The sequence below is a fragment of the Chenopodium quinoa genome, unplaced genomic scaffold (genome assembly GCF_001683475.1).
Source record: "Chenopodium quinoa cultivar QQ74 unplaced genomic scaffold, ASM168347v1, whole genome shotgun sequence".
NCBI lineage: Eukaryota > Viridiplantae > Streptophyta > Magnoliopsida > Caryophyllales > Amaranthaceae > Chenopodium > Chenopodium quinoa.
In genome coordinates, this window is record NW_018742969.1 from 1,341,673 (window position 1) to 1,359,143 (window position 17,471).

At 34.8% G+C, this 17,471-nt stretch overlaps 1 protein-coding gene across 1 annotated transcript; it reads left to right on the plus strand.

Annotated features, from left to right (window-relative positions):
* Nucleotides 1–8,789: 8,789 nt before the first annotated feature.
* On the plus strand, nt 8,790–15,090 carry LOC110729162. The gene is made up of 4 exons (XM_021908887.1): nt 8,790–9,826; nt 14,019–14,183; nt 14,260–14,311; nt 14,417–15,090. The coding sequence occupies exons 1-4, from the start codon at nt 9,564–9,566 to the stop codon at nt 14,504–14,506; spliced, it is 570 nt and encodes a 189-aa protein (XP_021764579.1). The 5' UTR covers nt 8,790–9,563; the 3' UTR covers nt 14,507–15,090.
* Nucleotides 15,091–17,471: the final 2,381 nt, after the last annotated feature.

A 17,471-nucleotide genomic window follows, 5' to 3' on the forward strand; every position in this document is an offset into this window, starting at 1 on the left:
ATTCATATTTTTGAACAGTCCATGGATTAGTCTTGATGTTTGGTAAAAACATAGTTTTAATTTCAGCCCAAACTTATTAATTAATTCTAGCCCAAACCTTTTTTATTTTATTGTTTTATTATTTATTTTTGGCCCAAACCCTTTATTTATTTTTATTTAATTATTTTCTTATTTTAGCCCGAATAATAAAAAGTCAGAAAAGGCTCGAAATTGTCAATCGGCACTTAAAATGCCGAAGGAAATTAGGGTTAAAAATGTATTTAGACGGAAAAACAGGCAGGAATTTCCCGCGCCACGGCAGGTACCTACCGTGTCACGGGAATCCTTCCCGTCTGACGGTGGGATTTCCCGTGACACGGGAGGTCTGCCGTGACACGGGACATTCCGTGTCTTTTCCGCGTAAACCCTTGACGCGTTTTCTATCCCGTTTTCTGAAAATTTCCCGCGTCACGCCAAAAGTGTACCGTGTCACGGGAAAGTGTACCGTCTGACGGTGGGGATTCCCGTGTCACGGTACAGTTTGACCGTGTCACGGGATACTTTTTTAGGGTTTTTATCATTTTAGGGTTCTGTGTGCTCCCTCAGCACATTTTCCCTATAAATACCCCCCTCATTTATGATGAACGGGGCACCGAGTAATTTTATTATTTTATTTTCTCTCTTCTATGCTATTAGCCTAAAAACTAGCCTACCCTTTTCACTTCAAAATTCCTTCTTCAAGTACTCAAAGGAGTCCATATTTTACTCGAGGTTCTGTCCTTAAGCCAAGGCGTGAAAGGTAGAATTGTTTGAGGGTTTGGCCCCAAAATCAACTTTATTTTATTTAATTTAATTTAGTTATTGTTTTATTTATTTCCTTGAAGTTACTAACTCCTTTATTATTTTGTAGTTGCAAACAAACAGAATCAAAGTAAGAGTCATGCTCCTTTTATTTTTATTATTTTTCTAACGATTTTATGTTGTTGGAATTGTGATTAAATTGGTTTTAATATTAATGTTATTCTATTATTGATCACCATATTGCATGTTTAAAGGGAATATTTAATTGAAAATCACGCATAATAAGATAATTTGGACAACCGGTTTAGGATCCTTTTAATCTTATTATTAATTGAAGTGATCACCAATATTTTAGAATTATGTGTGCATTAATATTAAACCAATTTAGTTAAATAATAGTTTGGAGAAAATTGAATTATTGTTTGTATGCCTTTGAGATCACAGGAATGCTTTTCACTATAAGAATCGAGTAGAGGCCAATACGGGCGAATGTGACTCCATGACTCACTTCGTACCATCATCCCCGATCCTCCTTTCGTGGTTCCGAACCATATGGAGTTAGTAATCTCATTGATTATGAATGGGGTGTAACCTTCACGGGTCAATCGTTGTTGTCTATCGTTGTCCCTTATCGTGGTTACCTTTTTATGATCTGTGAACGGTTTACAAGTTCCTTAAAAACTTGTTGGCGGCTCCCTACTTTATTTGTCCCTAATCGTATTATGTCAATTCCCACTTCCTATGAGTGCCAAGCATATTCACCACATGCTTTTAACGTAGGCGCACTTCGAGCGACGCCTACAATACTTATTCAGCACCAAATAATATTTTTTTCCTCTTCCCTTCCAATACAATAACTTTGATAAATCAATCAAACGATAAAACCCCAAAGAACTAATAAACAATAAACAAAATCTCAATATTAGTTATTTAATTTCAAAACCAATTACTAGTAGATGCTAACTTTCATTATTATTTCATTTGTTTAATTATACCCACAACTTTGTAAATCAACAATATAATAAGAAAAAATATATATATGTATTAGGAAAAGATAATAGAGTATCTTAGTAATATCTTATTAATTGGCAAAGATAATTATTTGCTATATTGTTAGTATTATCTTAGGCAAGTATGATAAACTTCCTAAGTATGATAGACTTTTGATCCTTGTGCCCTAAGGAAAAAGCTTGTATAAATATCTTATGATGATGAATGAATGAACGAGGCTTTGATTCACAATTATCTTAACATGGTATCGGAGCAAGTTTTGCTTTAATAATTTTTTTTTCTCCCTTCCACCATGGCGGGTGATGATAGAACACCACCACCTTCAGCCACGGCCAACATGGCTGCTCCTTCCCTCACTGCCGAGCAATGGCAGTCCACAATGGCGTTTATGGGCAATACCCCCCCACCTTCTCACCGTGTGAATGGAAAATGGATCATTGATACCAGTTGCTCCCATCATGTAACCGGCGATCTATCTTATTTATTGGATGTGCGTGACATTCCCTCATGCAATGTAGGACTCCCGGATGGGCAAAGTGTTGTTGCCACGAAAGAAGGGGTCGTAAAACTAACGGACAAAATTACTCTTCATAATGTCCTTTTTGTTCCTAAATTAAATTGTAACTTGATTTCGGTTTCACAATTGTGATCTAATAATAATTGTGAAGTCATAACTAACTCTTCAATGTGTATTATACAGGACCAACGCACGAGGGAGGTGATTGGAATGGGTGATCTCAAGTATGGACTATACTATCTTCGGGAAAAGACATCAATTGCGCCTATATCAGTTGAAGACACCTTGAAGCTATGGCATAGGAGGTTGGGTCACCCTTCTAAGAAAGTCGTAAAACTTCTTCCTTTTCTTAGTAATTCTAGTGGTCATTTAAATAAAGCCTGTGAAGTATGTCATCGTTCAAAACACTCTAGAGACAAATTTCCTTTAAGTGAAAATAAAGCTTCCCGTATTTTTGAGATAGTACATTGTGATTTATGGGGGCCATATAACGAACCCTCATCTTGTGGTGCTCATTATTTTCTAACCTTGGTAGATGATTACTCTCGTGCAGTTTGGATTTATTTATTGAATGATAAACCAAAGTTTTTAAGATGTTCATGTCTTTTATTTCTATGATAGATAGGCAATTTTCTCAGAAAATAAAAATTGTGCGGAGTGATAATGGTACCGAGTTCTTTTGCTTGAAAAATTATTTCCTTGCCCAAGGTATATTATTTCAAACATCTTGTGTAGGGACCCCACAACAAAATGGGAGGGTAGAAAGAAAACATCAACACATTCTTAATGTTGCTCGTGCCCTTCGTTTTCAGGGGGGTTACCAATTTATTTTTGGGGGGAGTGTGCTCTAGCTGCGGCTCATATTATTAATCGTACACCTTCTATCCTCTTAGGAAATAAAACACCTTATGAGATGTTGTTTGGCTCCCCTCCTCTTTTTAGTGAACTACGTGTTTTTGGGTCTTTGTGCTTTGCTCATAATCAACGGGCAAAAGGCGATAAATTTGCAAGTCGTAGTCGTAAATGTATATTTGTTGGGTACCCCTTTGGGAAGAAGGGATGGTATTTATTTTATCTTGATAAAAAGGAATTTTTTGTGTCTCGTGATGTGCGTTTTTTTTGAGGATGTATTCCCTCATGTGGATGCCGAATGTACCAACATTGATGGTTTGAATGCCACTATTGATTTGGGAGTATATGGATTATCTTCCCACCTTTGAATATGGTGACGAGGGGTCACCACAACAGCAGCCACCTGTGGCCGAGCCACCTCCACAGGCAGCAGATGCGCAGCCCGAGCTCACTCAGCAGCCGCTCCCTGCCGTTCCCACTCCTCCTATCATGGCAACAAGCAGGGAGGAAACCGAGGATGCCACGACACCCAATTTAATGGGGCGTGGACATCGTACTAAAATCCCTTCGGTCAAATTAAAGGGGTTTGTTACTCATACTAATGTGGCTCGAAATAGTCCATCCAACGATCCACCTAATTCAATTGCTACTCCTCCCTCAAGTATGCCGTATCCTATAGCACATTATGTTAGTTGTGATAAGTTTTCTGCAAAACACCGAAATTTGGTTGCAGCTATTACAGGTGGGAAGGAACCAAGATCCTTCAAAGAAGCAATGCAAGATCATGGTTGGCAGATGGCCATGAAAGAAGAGATGCGTGCCTTAGAAACCAATGGCACGTGGACTTTGGAGAAGCTCCCCCCCTGGAAAAAGGCTCTTGGAAGTCAATGGTTGTACAAAATAAAATACAACTCTAATGGTAGCATTGAAAGATTGAAGGCGAGATTGGTTGTCTTTGGTAATCATCAAACCGAAGGCATAGATTATGATGAGACATTTGCCCCGGTTGTCAAGATGACCACGGTTCGTGCATTTCTTACCATTGCCGCTGCAAAGAACTGAGAATTACATCAAATGGATGTACATAATGCGTTTCTCCATGGTGACTTGAATGAGGAAGTATATATGAAACTTCCCCCGGGCTTTACTACTGATGAACCGGGTCTTGTTTGTCGTCTCCGAAAGTCTTTATATGGTCTCAAGCAAGTTCCTCGTTGTTGGTTTGCTAAGCTTACTACGGCTTTAAAACAGTATGGTTTTGTTCAATCTTACCCGGACTACTCTCTATTCACTTATACACAGGGATCAATTCAACTTAATGTCCTTGTTTATGTGGACGATCTAATTGTTGCAGGGAACAATTCTACAGCCTTGAAATTGTTCAAAAATTATTTGAGTTCGTGTTTTCATATGAAGGACTTGGGTGTTCTCAAGTACTTTCTTGGCATTGAGGTAGCACGGAGTAGTATCGGTTTATTTTTATGTCAACGTAAATATTCTCTTGATATAATTATTGAGACAGGGCTTCTAGGGTCAAAACCGGCTTCAACACCCATGGAGCAAAATCATCGCTTGGGTCGTGACAACAACCCCCTACTCGATGACCCAAAACCGTATAGAAGATTGGTTGGGCGCCTTGTTTACTTGGCTGTAACTCGGCCAGATTTGACATACTCCGTGCATGTGCTCTCTCAATTCATGAAGGCTCCACAACAAGCTCACTGGGAGGCTGCTATACGAGTGGTGCGTTACTTGAAAAGCACCCCGGGTCATGGAATATTGCTTAAAACGGACAGCGATCTTACTCTTAAGGGCTGGTGCGATGCGGATTGGGATGCTTGCCCACTCACGCATAGATCAGTGTCGGGTTGGCTAGTCTTCTTAGGCCACTCCCCGATAGCTTGGAAGTGCAAGAAGCAGCCAACGGTGGCTACTTCCTCTGGCGAGTCTGAGTACCGTTCCATGTGTGCAATCACAATGGAAATGAAGTGGTTAAAGGGCCTACTATTGAGCTTGGGAGTTCAACATCCTCGGGCTATACCAATTTATTGTGACAGTCAAGCGGCCATACATATTGCTCAAAACCCCGTATTTCATGAACGAACAAAACATATTGAAGTTGATTGTCATTTTGTTCGAGATGCAATTCAAGAAGGCCTAATTACTCCAAGGCATGTGCGTACGAATGAACAACTAGCGGATATTTTTTACAAAGGCCTTGGGAAAACAACAATTTGATTATCTTCTTAGCAAGTTGGGCATCTTTGATCCAAGTGCTCCAACTTGAGGGGGGGTATTAGGAAAAGATAATCTTAGTAATATCTTATTAATTGGCAAAGATAATTATTTGCTATATTGTTAGTATCATCTTAGGCAAGTATGATAAACTTCCTAAGTATGATAGATTTTTGATCCTTGTGCCCCAAGGCAATAGCTTGTATAAATATCTTATGATGATGAATGAATGAACGAGGCTTTGATTCACAATTATCTTAACAATATGAATCTACTATACCCTTGTGATGCGTCAATCACCAACGCCCTCAATACATTCAAGCTTATATCCCTTTGCTCAAGCTTTCCTATTCGTTTTCCCCTAGCTTCTTTCTCATCACTTTTGGGCTTTTTTTTTTTTTTTTTTGGATTTTTACTTCATAATTTTTTTAAATTAATATAAAAAGTAGAGAAAAGTACAAAAAAAAAAACAAAATGTCAAATAAAAGTTATTAGCACTAAAATTAAGAGCGTGTATCATACGCATATCCTCCGACGAGAAAATAGGGGTAAATGTCGCAATTTGTTGACTTATATACCAATATGTCGCCACATGTTAATTTTTATACCAATATGTCGCTGGCAATAACTTTTATACCAATCTGTCATAAGGGTGTTAACTTTTATACCAATCTGGTCAATTGGCCATATCTCTTTTGAAAATAAAAAAGGGAGTGTAATTTTAGCTAATAATCACTTAAATAGTTAAATGAAATTATCTTTGTTAAAATGGAATTAAATTTAAACCTTTAAATTATTTCTTTTCTAATTTAAAGTATTTCTAATGAGCTTAAATTATATTTAATGAAGTAATTGCACATTTCATATGGAGATGAACTATAGCAAATTCTTTTGAATAGATATGACAAAAGTTCAATTGTTCAAATACGATCATCAATTATACGAGTATACAGCCAAGGGGGATAATATAATAAAGGAATCATTTCATCTTTTTTCTTTTCCTTTCATTCATTTTTAATTTTTTTTTTCAATCAATAATTTAGAGTCCTACCTTTATAGTTCTCAAAAAGAGGAAAATCAAATGATTAATACTATCTCAATAATCTAAAAATAAAAATTGCTTTTTTCATATTTTATTGCAGTATGTTTATCCAAATGAGAAAAGAAAAAAAGCAACATAAAGAATTTTGTAACGTCATAAAGAAAAGAATAAAGATAACTAGATGAATGCGATGCACGGTTTGTTTCAATTTTTTAAAACATTTTTTTACAAATAAAATTTGTTACATATTTAGATAAAATTTCTAATATCAAAAGATAATATTTTATATTTAATTAATTTAAACTTAAAAATCTCAATCGCCAATTTTGCGTGGCATTTGAATTATATAATTCTAAAAGAAAATAATAATCTCTTATTTGATTGGCTACAATTAAGCTCGTGCGATGCACAATTTATTTGAACTTTTTAAATAACTTTTTTAACATTATATTTATGTGCTAAAATTTGTTATATATTTAGATAAAATTTCTGATACCAAATGATAATATTCAATTAATTTAAACCGGAAAATCTCATTCGCCAATTTTGCTTACGTGTCATTTAAAATATTTAAATCTAAAAGAAATTAATAATCTTGTATTTAATTGGCTACCACTAAAATTCAGCCTATGAGAGTCAAGCTAGGTGGTTTATTAACCGGAGTGATGAAAGTCCATTGTCCTACGTGGCGCGCTGAAAAAATTAAATCCTACGTGGCTCTCTAAAAACTCGGGAAAAAACTCCCCTTTATATATATATATATATATATATATATATATATATATATATATATATTAGATTTCTTTCTAAGCTACCAATCGAATTTGCCTCTACTGCTTCTATAACAGTCAATTAAACAAATTGTTAAAATACTTAACATACAATTAATCGAATTCACGCAAACATTATAGCATAGAGGATCTAATATTCTAATCCATAGTTAATTACTACACAAATTATTTCACACTTATGAGGTTGTAGCATAAAGCCTCGTTGTAGGGATTTTAGGGCGGGGATTTTCTTACCTCTCCCCTCCCTGTGCCTTCCAAAGGACTTAGCTCACTAACTCACACCATATATTGAATTATAAAATGGTTCGGTTCTTTCTTCCGTTATCTAACAAAAAATTTTAAAAAATATATTTTCTAATTCTTGTAAATTTAACGGTATAGGTAATAATTTTCTATGATTAAAAAGTATGATAGGTTGTGATTTTATTGCACAAAATATAACATATTGTCGAATTATTATTCCATTTACATTAATTTGGTGATTGCAAAATCTTTTCTAACCCAAATAAACAAGGTAATTTGTACAGCAGTACAAGTAATATTTTTTTTTGAACGGCAGTACAAGTAATATCATTGTGTAATGTACTAATGTGTTAGATTGATATTAACGTCAATGACTCAACTTCTCTGAAATTTTGTACCAAAAAAATTAGGGGTTGTTAAATATCGCCCTCAAATATCTAACTAACGCCCGCAAATTAAAATAAAATTACGTATTTATCCTTATAATAATTATAAAAAATAATTAATTTTACCTCAATTTCACACTTTTACTGTACACAAATTTTTTTACCGTTCTCTCTAGTGGTCAACGGCCACCAACGCTCATCGAACAACCACCCAAACCACCGTGAGTTTCAAAATCAAACAAATTTTTAAAATTTTGCAAAATCAATTTCGTTAGATCTTATGGACAACGACGAATACAAGAAACACAACCTTAGACGCTTGTAGAAGGCTCGTCAAACCGTATGAAATCGGTACGTCGCGATAAATTTTTTTTAAAAAATTCAAAACCCAGGAAACGCCTAGTTTTTTAGAATACCGTAGGCTGAAACGCCTAGTTTTTTCGAAACATCCTAGGCTATTCGAAAAAACTAGGCGTTTAAGCCTAGGGTATTCTAAAAAACTAGGCGTTTCACCTCAAACGCCCGGATTTTTCATACAACCACACGGTTGTTCACAAGAACTAGGCGTTTGAGCCTAGGACGTGCGAAAAATCTAGGCGTTTGCCGCAAATTAAAAAAACTAAAATAAAAAACATTTTCTCCGTTGGCGATTGACTTTCCTTTGTCCTTACTTGTCATTACCGCGGCTGTGTAGATCGTGAAACCGGAGGTAAGGAGTTGGTGGTTAAAAGAGGAGGAGGTGGTGGTGGTGGTGGTGGTGGTGGGTATAGTAGTATGATGTAGAGGGGGTAAATTGAGGGGGTAATTTTTTGATAAAAAGGGTAAATTTGTAATTTTAGTTTATTTTGCGGGCGTTAGTTAGAGATTCGAGGGCGACGTTTAGTTTTCCATAAAAAGGATATATATATATATATATATATAATAAAAAAAAAAATAAAAAAAAAAAAAAACTTCGAAAAGTTCGAATTTCTCTTACATTCTTTCGAAACTACACGAAACGAATCTCCCAACTTAGCCATCTTCTTTAGGCAAACGGCGCATCAAAGAATTCACCAATTTCGTCACATTCATTTACATTTTACTTTTCTCTCTTTCTCTCTCCTACTCCAAATTTAACAGTTGTCTGAGTGCTGTCAGTTGGCTTCCGTTAATGACTGATTTCGAAGACTCAGAGGAAACCACCAATTGGGTTTTCTTACTATTCAAATCTAAACCTGGGTTTCTGAAATTTTCCCCAATTTAAGCTATTTTCAATTGGTGGGTCATCAATTTAGGGTTCATTCAATTGTAATTTTTCTGGGGTTTTGTCAGTTATTGATTGTTTCTTCACATGGGTTTTGGTTGGAATTCAGTTTACAACATGGGATTTCAATTTTGGAGGTAATGAAGCTGAGTTGGTGTTTGATGATTTTGTTATTTGCTGAAATTTTTATACTGTTATTTCGTTAAAAGAAAGGGGGCAATTAACTTATTTTATGTGATTCCCCCCCTTTTTCTATTTGATTCAATTCATTGTTTTTGTTAGTCTTACCTAAAAACTTATAATTAGGTGGAGAATTGTTCTTGAAAGTAGTAGTTGAGCAGTAAGTAGGATTTATACAAAGTTGGTTCTATTGGAGAAAGATTGATTCTTGTATAATTCTTTAGAGGATTGAATTCTTGTTGGGTGAAGTTGAATTTGAGCTGTTAATTTAGCTGTGTGAATTATGTCTGGTGGGAGTGGTACCCCTGTTGGGGCTAATTTCATGAGGCAGAGGCATAGTTGGGGTTATAACTCCGGTGGGGAAGATCTAGAAGATGATGCATGTTCGAAACCAATGCCTTCGACGCCTTCGATTCCGAGAGCTAAGACATGGATTGAGATCATGGAGAATGTTCTCTGGATTGGTTCAGCAGTATTTATCATATATTTTGGTGATTGGCATTCAAATCTTGTATATCTCCTGTGGCACGATGATCGAATTAGGAGGTAAATTCATCTGCCTTAGATCTCATGCTACAATTCTTTGATTCTTGCTAGTGATTCTCGATTTTCGATGTTTTTGTACTTTGCTTTTGGCTTTTGATGTGCTTATACTCTTAATTGACTTTACTTTAGTTGCTTATATTTTGATTCACTTTACTTTTGAGCTTTTTGGGCTCACAAACATGATTATGGATTTGGCATTTATGCGTGGAACTGTGGATAGAAAAGCTCTAAATTTGATTTGTCTCTAGCTGTCATGTGATCAAGGTTCTTGGAGTTGCTTTAGTCGCTTCTAATACAAAAGATGCCTTGAGTGACTTTTTGAACATTGACTAGGATCTTTTGGTGTGCCAAAAATAAAATTTCATGGACAAATAGTATTTTTCCTGTGTAGATGTAAAAAAGGAGAATTAGAAAATATGACCAGGTTTACAGTTTCAGAGTTTCTTGCCCTGTTATTTCACTTAGTGTATACAATGCTTTGGCATTTTCTCTACACTTTGAACGTAGATTGAACTTGGTAATTTTATTAGATTTCAGTATATCTGTATTCTCTACCTGTATGCGTGGTCGGCAATGCAAACAGTCTTTCAGCGGTTTTACCTACCAGCCAGTTTTTGGGGTGAGCTTAATATAAGTCATTCTAGCAGACTTAATCAGGCCTGATTTCTCCCTACAGTGTTCATAAACTGTATATTATCACATTGTTTTGAAAAATATGGCCATAGTTGCAATATCGGGAGTTGAGCCTACCATCTTGCTAAAAGAGAAAGACCAATGGGGTACATGTGTCATGTGTGTTGTTGATGTAAGTTAGATGTGTGTGAAGGTGAATTATATGATGGTCAGAGATGCATACCTCTGCATGGGAATTGACTTTCTTTTTCTCTTTGCCCTTTTAAAGACTGTAATTGTGCCTGAGTTACTTCATACAGAAATAAAAACACTGTCTATGCTTGGTCTTTTGCTCTGAAACATATAACCTCTGTCTAGACGAACAATTTTTTAGCTTGTATTTCAAGTTTGAGGTGATATGCTGCGTATATCCAACTGAAAAATGGTGAAAAACTAATTTATGTAGAGAATTCAGGGATCATGGCCGTTCTCACTCTTGAATATATACTGTTGACAGTCTCTTTGTTTAGGAAAAAGTGAAAAAATGTTGAGGATGGATTTTTTTAGCAGTTTCAGTTACAGTTGTATTGCTAGAGTTTTGTCTTTTGTTACCCGGCAAAGAGTTGTGAACTTCAGATGCTTCTTCCAACAGAACTAATCTTCTTTCAGTTTGAGATTTGGGATGGACACATGGACTATCCAGCCCCTTTGTGGATGAACAATTAGTACATTTAGATATTCTGTGCAGGCAGTAGCCTTTATGTGGGAACTCAAGTTCGCAGATTGTCATCTTGAAATAACTTTATGCACTTCTATGTATAGTCTCTTTATTAATCACAGTGATCCAAAAGAATTCTTGTTGCCACTCTCAATTTGCATTTCTGTTTTACATTGAGGACACCTATCCAAAAGCCAACTTGCACCCAGTTTTTCCAGGGCATACAAACCTGATGCTGGAAGCAACTGTGCTTATTAGTGCCAAGTCCTAGATCAATTTCTTTCCTGCTTCTTCCTTTTCTTCCTTGATCCTTATTTAATTAATTTGCCTGCTGGTTGCATCCCTGCTCTCGTAACGATCCTCTAAGATTTCTTTTGAAAATTCTTTCATTCAACAAGTATATTACCATAAGCGATGATTTCCTTGTAGCTGTTCATACTGCTGATGAAGGATACCATTGTAATACAATTACTTGTTATCCTGAAGTGATCCATCCTTGGGTAGAGTTCCATGCATGCTGAATTTTAGACCCAAGTTTTCAGTTAAGGCTTCATTTGATTGAGTTGGCAAAGATGATAAAATAAAAGTGAACCTTCAATTATTGATCTTGACTTTGTTTGAAAAGAGGGGGGAGGGTTTCCATGCTCGTTGGAGTTTGGATGAATGTGAATATTCTAAGGAAGCTCATTTGACTGATTCTAAACATGTTTGGGCATATAAAATTTCTTTTCAAAATCTATTGATCTTTTCTTTTCCATACCTCCCAAATTTTTTGATACCTCGACAGGTAAAATTGATTTGTTTCTTATGCAGTGATTTGATTTGAACCAAAGATAGGGAGATGATAAAAAAAGAAATTGTCTGATAGAGGCACGAGTACTCATACTTCCTTAACCCTGGGGTGCTCCCTCACTGAAGTTTTTTTTAAAAAAAAAAATAAATAAATAAAATAAAATTAAAAAAAAAAAAAAATCATTGGGCAATCCTTAGATGATAGGGCCTTTTTCTTTCAAGAATGTCAGTAGTGGGTAATCTTCCTTGACTATCAAAACAAAGATGTGAAGATTTTGATTATAGGAAGGCAGTTCATCTCTTAGATACTATCGTGACTATCAAAGAACAAGGCATGTAGGCTTTCCCAGAATGGTTATTGGAATTACAGAGTCAAGAGATTAGGGGAAAGGAAATGGATTGATTATCAAAGAGCCATTTTCCTTGTTGAATGCAATGTCTCAATTTGAGACTCATTTGTGTCCTTTTCTGTTTACCTTTTCTTAAAAGCTTAGTAGAGTTTCATTCTTATTTATTTTAGTTACTCTTGGAGTTTCCCATATCCATGACCTCCATATCTAAGATAATCTTATCCCTGAATTAAGTAATTTTTTTCCATCTGTGATCATTTTCTTGCGTGTAAGAGTTAGTCGTTATTAGATACACCCTCCCTTCCTCTGCATTTTTCCCTGATTCAAGTGGAAATTATGTTGAGGAAGAATGTAGTGTTATCCAACTTTGTGCCTGCAGCCTACCACCGTAGCTTTGTTAATTACTTTTCTAATCAGATACTTATGTTCCCTTCTCTAACATTCTCCAGTGATGTCAAAAAGAAAAATCCACCTAAACACTTTAGATATGGAATTTTTGGCATGTTTGATTTTTTATATTTTGTATGGATGTCATTATTGAACAAATAGGAACTTGGAGTAGAAATTTCACCTCCTTTCAAAGCGTTAGTCATTTTTATTCTTTTTTTCTATGTTAATATTCACTTCGTCCTATTATTAACTCTTGAATATAACACAGATATTAGAAGTGGGATGAAGAGTTAGTGAGAGAAAGTGTTGGGCTCACTTGGGAGGGAGAGAGAGAGAGAGAAGGGGATATTGTTATTCAATTAAGGCTTAACTTGAAGAAAAAGTGTGAATTCTATTTTGGGATAACCTAATCTAATAAGTGTGAAGTTTGTTTGAATTGTGAGTTGTGACAAGTACATGAGTAATTGACTAATGATCATTGATGTAACTCTTCAACATTCCCATTATGGGGTACCATGGGGTACTTCATTAAATTGTGGCTTCTAGATTATATTAACCTTTTAGAGAGATGCAAAATTCTAGAAAGTACTTAGCTGAAGCAAATCTAATGACAATGTCATGACTAGAAAAATCGCATTTATCTTCCCCTTGCATCATGACTGGGACATACTTGGTGCATCTGCCCTTGCCATTGGTTATTATCTATGTTATTTCTCTCTCTGCGTTTATTTAATATCACCATGTCTATGCTCTAACTGTCTAACATGAGCACCTTCATGTTTTCTAATGCCAGCTTCACATGCATGTAGGGTTAAGTTGAGTCCTGCAAAGAGCTTTACCTTTGTGTTTAGTTACCTTATTTGCTCTAGGTTGATCCAGAGTTTCCAGTCTGTTGTTATGATTACTTCATCCAATGTCATGTCCTGTATTGACAACAATTTATAGCCAGTATTGATGTTCTGTAGAAGGTAGATATGTTTCAGCGATTCCTGTATTGCATTAGTTTCTCTAAGCAGTTAAATACTTCGTATAATATTTTGACAGTTTCTGAGACCTCTTTTATTATGTATTAAGTTGATTATATGAAACATTCTTTTTCAACTGTTTTGGCATATTAATTTTTGTTATGCATATGATTTTTTGTTTGATTGAGTCATCTTTTTCTGTATTCCAATGGCCTTAAATTATTCTGGATCTGAATACCAGTTTATTATTCTTATGTTGACTTTCAAAGGCAATACTGGCATGGTACTGTGGTAGTGCAATGCCTGTTGCACACAATGTCTATATCTTGTCCAACTTGACAATCTTTTTGCTTCGTAACCTGCAGGATACCATTATACCTAGGATTTGGAGGTGTTCTTTTGAGTGCTGCTTATTTCGTTTATACAAGCATGTCAATATCAGGTGTTAGAAAATCGAATGAGAACTGGGAGATACTTGGTGGTTCTGCCTTGCCATTGGTTACCCTTCTGGGCCTAACTTCCTTTTGCCTGTGAGTGCCAACCCTAATTCTGATACATTTGTGAAATCACTCTTGACTAAGTGTGCTTAAACTTGAAATTTTGCAGATTCACCTGGGCTTTGTGGCCGATTTGGAGCTTCTTGACCCTACCTCTTGTGGTATGTCTCCATTCCTTTTCTCATCTTAATGAATACCTCTTATTTGAACACCCCTCAGCCCCATGCCAACACATGAAAAACTCACTTCTCATGGTCATTCTGCAGTTCACGCTCTTCATGGCCTGTATGGTTATATCACCTTATTTGATTAGCGGGACAGTAAAATCACAACCCGAAGTGCTCCGTCTTGATTGATGGTCGATCTGAGTATTTCAAGGGATATGCACATGGTGAAATCGACTTTAAAAAACCATTCTAATCTCGGGGAAAAAGGATAGTAGCAAAATTGTGATTCATGTAAGTTTCTTTTTCTATGATGCAATCCTTCCCATGTTGGTGCTAACCACTACATGGAATCAGCTCTGATCTTCACACATGTTCGCGTTGTATTCTTTTTACTTGCCCAACCAATTGAATGAAGTAATTAGTTTAAAGTAGGCCTACATTGTGTCTTTGCCAGATCTCACAGTGAAGTATGTTTTTTTGTGTATGGTCTAGCACCATCTGTAAAGAATTATTAAATATAGTGTGGTTTTTGAGTTTCTCCATGTTTTGGGGAGGTTATAATTTGCAACATATTAAACTTGGGCCAAGCGTTGATGCGCCAATTACAGCAATTTGCGCTATGGATCCAACTGCTGCAGCATATTTTAATTCTCAATTTTTGTCCAAATGTACCTTGTCCAAGTTTACATACACTGCATTTCTTTCACAGATTTCCTTGTGCTTTTACTTGAAACATTGTTCTCTTTATACCAGCAATTCGGTTTTCTTTGTAACCCTGTTACTGCTACTCCGTACTGTCTTAGAATTTTCGTATATGGTTGCTTGTTTAGTAGATCAAAATGTCACAATGGTAATATGGTATTGAGTTTATATGTAAGTTTGCAAAAATTGCCGAAATACTTGTGATCTTGAGACTATCACGGAGTAAACCATGAGGATCTAGGAGATCTCTCCCCCCCCCCCCCCCGCCTAAGTGAATAAGTGATAGGGGTTTGATTCCTCATCCCCCCATTCCTGTGATGGATGGGGGGCCTTTCTCATATCTTACGGTCTTACCGTGTATTTTTTATTAAAAAAAATGGAGTACAGCATTCTTGAGATCATAAATGCAACTTCATTATGTTTACGTGAATTGTATTAAGAATACTTTCAAAAAATTTCATTATGATTACGTGGAATGAAAATGCATACTTTTCTTTACTTTTTTTTTTTTTTTTTTTTTGACAAAGAGGTGCCATAAACGAACTGCCAACTATATCTGAGTTTTTACTATTTTCATTCACAAAAGAAAATAGGTGTGGGGTGGTTTGCCCATCTCGTGTCACATCTACCCTAAAGTTGACCTCATATCTTGGAGACTTCTTCTAGTTTGTTTGTTTGTTTTTTTTTTTTTTTTTTTTTTAAACATGTTTGTTTGTTTTTTTTTTTCAAAATCATGTTTTATAATTTAGAAATATCTAAAATAATAGCTACACCTTACATTAAAAATTAATTAATTAATTAATTAAATTAAATATAAATTTTTTAGTGTGTTTTTTACCATCAATATATGTTTAGTTGATACGGAGTTCTTAAATTGATATATATGGAAAACTTAAGAATTTAAGATGCATAAATGAATTATAAATATCACATGATGACTTCAGGGAAAGTTATCTCAATCAATTAATACGAGATTAATAGAGAGTAAATTATACTCCGAAAGATAAACTTACTTTACCCTAATTTCCTCTTACTCCGTATACAATTATCATTTGTTTCCTTCTAAGGGATTTACTTGGTTAGGGCCTATTCAAAGGCACACCATAACATGCACACTCTTTCTTCTTTATTTATTTATTCATGCTAAATGTTACTCCATATTCTAAGCTTGTTTTTTCAATACGACAATAATCAACAAAATTACAGAGTAAAATTGCTCAACAGAAAATTCAAAATTACATTTAGTTAAACTAGCTCCTATAAAAACACAAATACAAACATAGGCCTTAAAAATTTTCAGCCTCGACAGAACTCGACTACTTGAAACACGCTCCTTTTGCCTTGAACCCTAATACCCTATCATGTTATATACTCTTTCACGTAATGAAATTTAATAAGAAATGGAGTATCAAATGCCTTAAACCCTAATATCCTATCGTGTTATATACACTTTTTACGTAACGAAATTTTATAAGAAATGGAGTAGCAAATAAATCTCATACGATACATACTCGTAGCTAGTATTCTAATCAGATAACGAAGGAGAATCTTGCACGTAAGGAGCGTTACGTAAGTACACTAGGATTACAATTTAAATTTGTTGTATTATTAATCCAGCAGACCACGCAACCTAGTAGTTATAATACATAATATATTTTTTAAAAAAATTATCTATTAATTTAATGTTGCTCAAGACAAAACGTCATAGAGTATTAAACTACTAATTACTACTCTTTTACAAATAATATCAACTTTATTAATATTTCTTTGTAGATCGGAATCCAATTGAACTCACATGTTTTGGATTATTCTACACTGTTTGTCTCGTTTGATTGGAAAAGAATTTAACAAAATAATGGACATGTAGGTAAATCAAAATTTTACTATTGGAGAAATAAAGGGCGAAAAATTAAAATATATAAATAAATAAATATAAATACAATTATCTAAATGTTGTATGGAAAATAAAAATTAATTTTGGGATTAGAGATGACTAACTTATGTAAATTGAGAGAATATAAAGTAACTTGTAATATCAAGCTTTTTACATAGTTTTTTGGCATTGAATGACGTGTTGTTTAAAAAGGTGTGATTTATTAACTTAATTAAGCAAAGTAGTGTTATCAAGAAATTTGCTAAGCTTTTTATAAAGTATTTTGCTACGTGTGCATAAGAATGTTTGCTGCTTTGTACTATTATTGATTAAATCAATTAAATTAGATGTTCAATCGTCTTAGTTACTTTATGATTAAGTTTGGGGTATTAGATAGGACATATGATTGAATTTTATTTACATTACATAATCAGAGTGTCCAACTTGATATGATGCGTTCAAAATTTTATAATTAATTTTTGGAGTGATAGATATAGGATATATAATTAAAATTACATTTACATTACATATTCAGAGTGCCGAACTTAATATGATGCTTTCAAAATTTTTGTTCAAAAA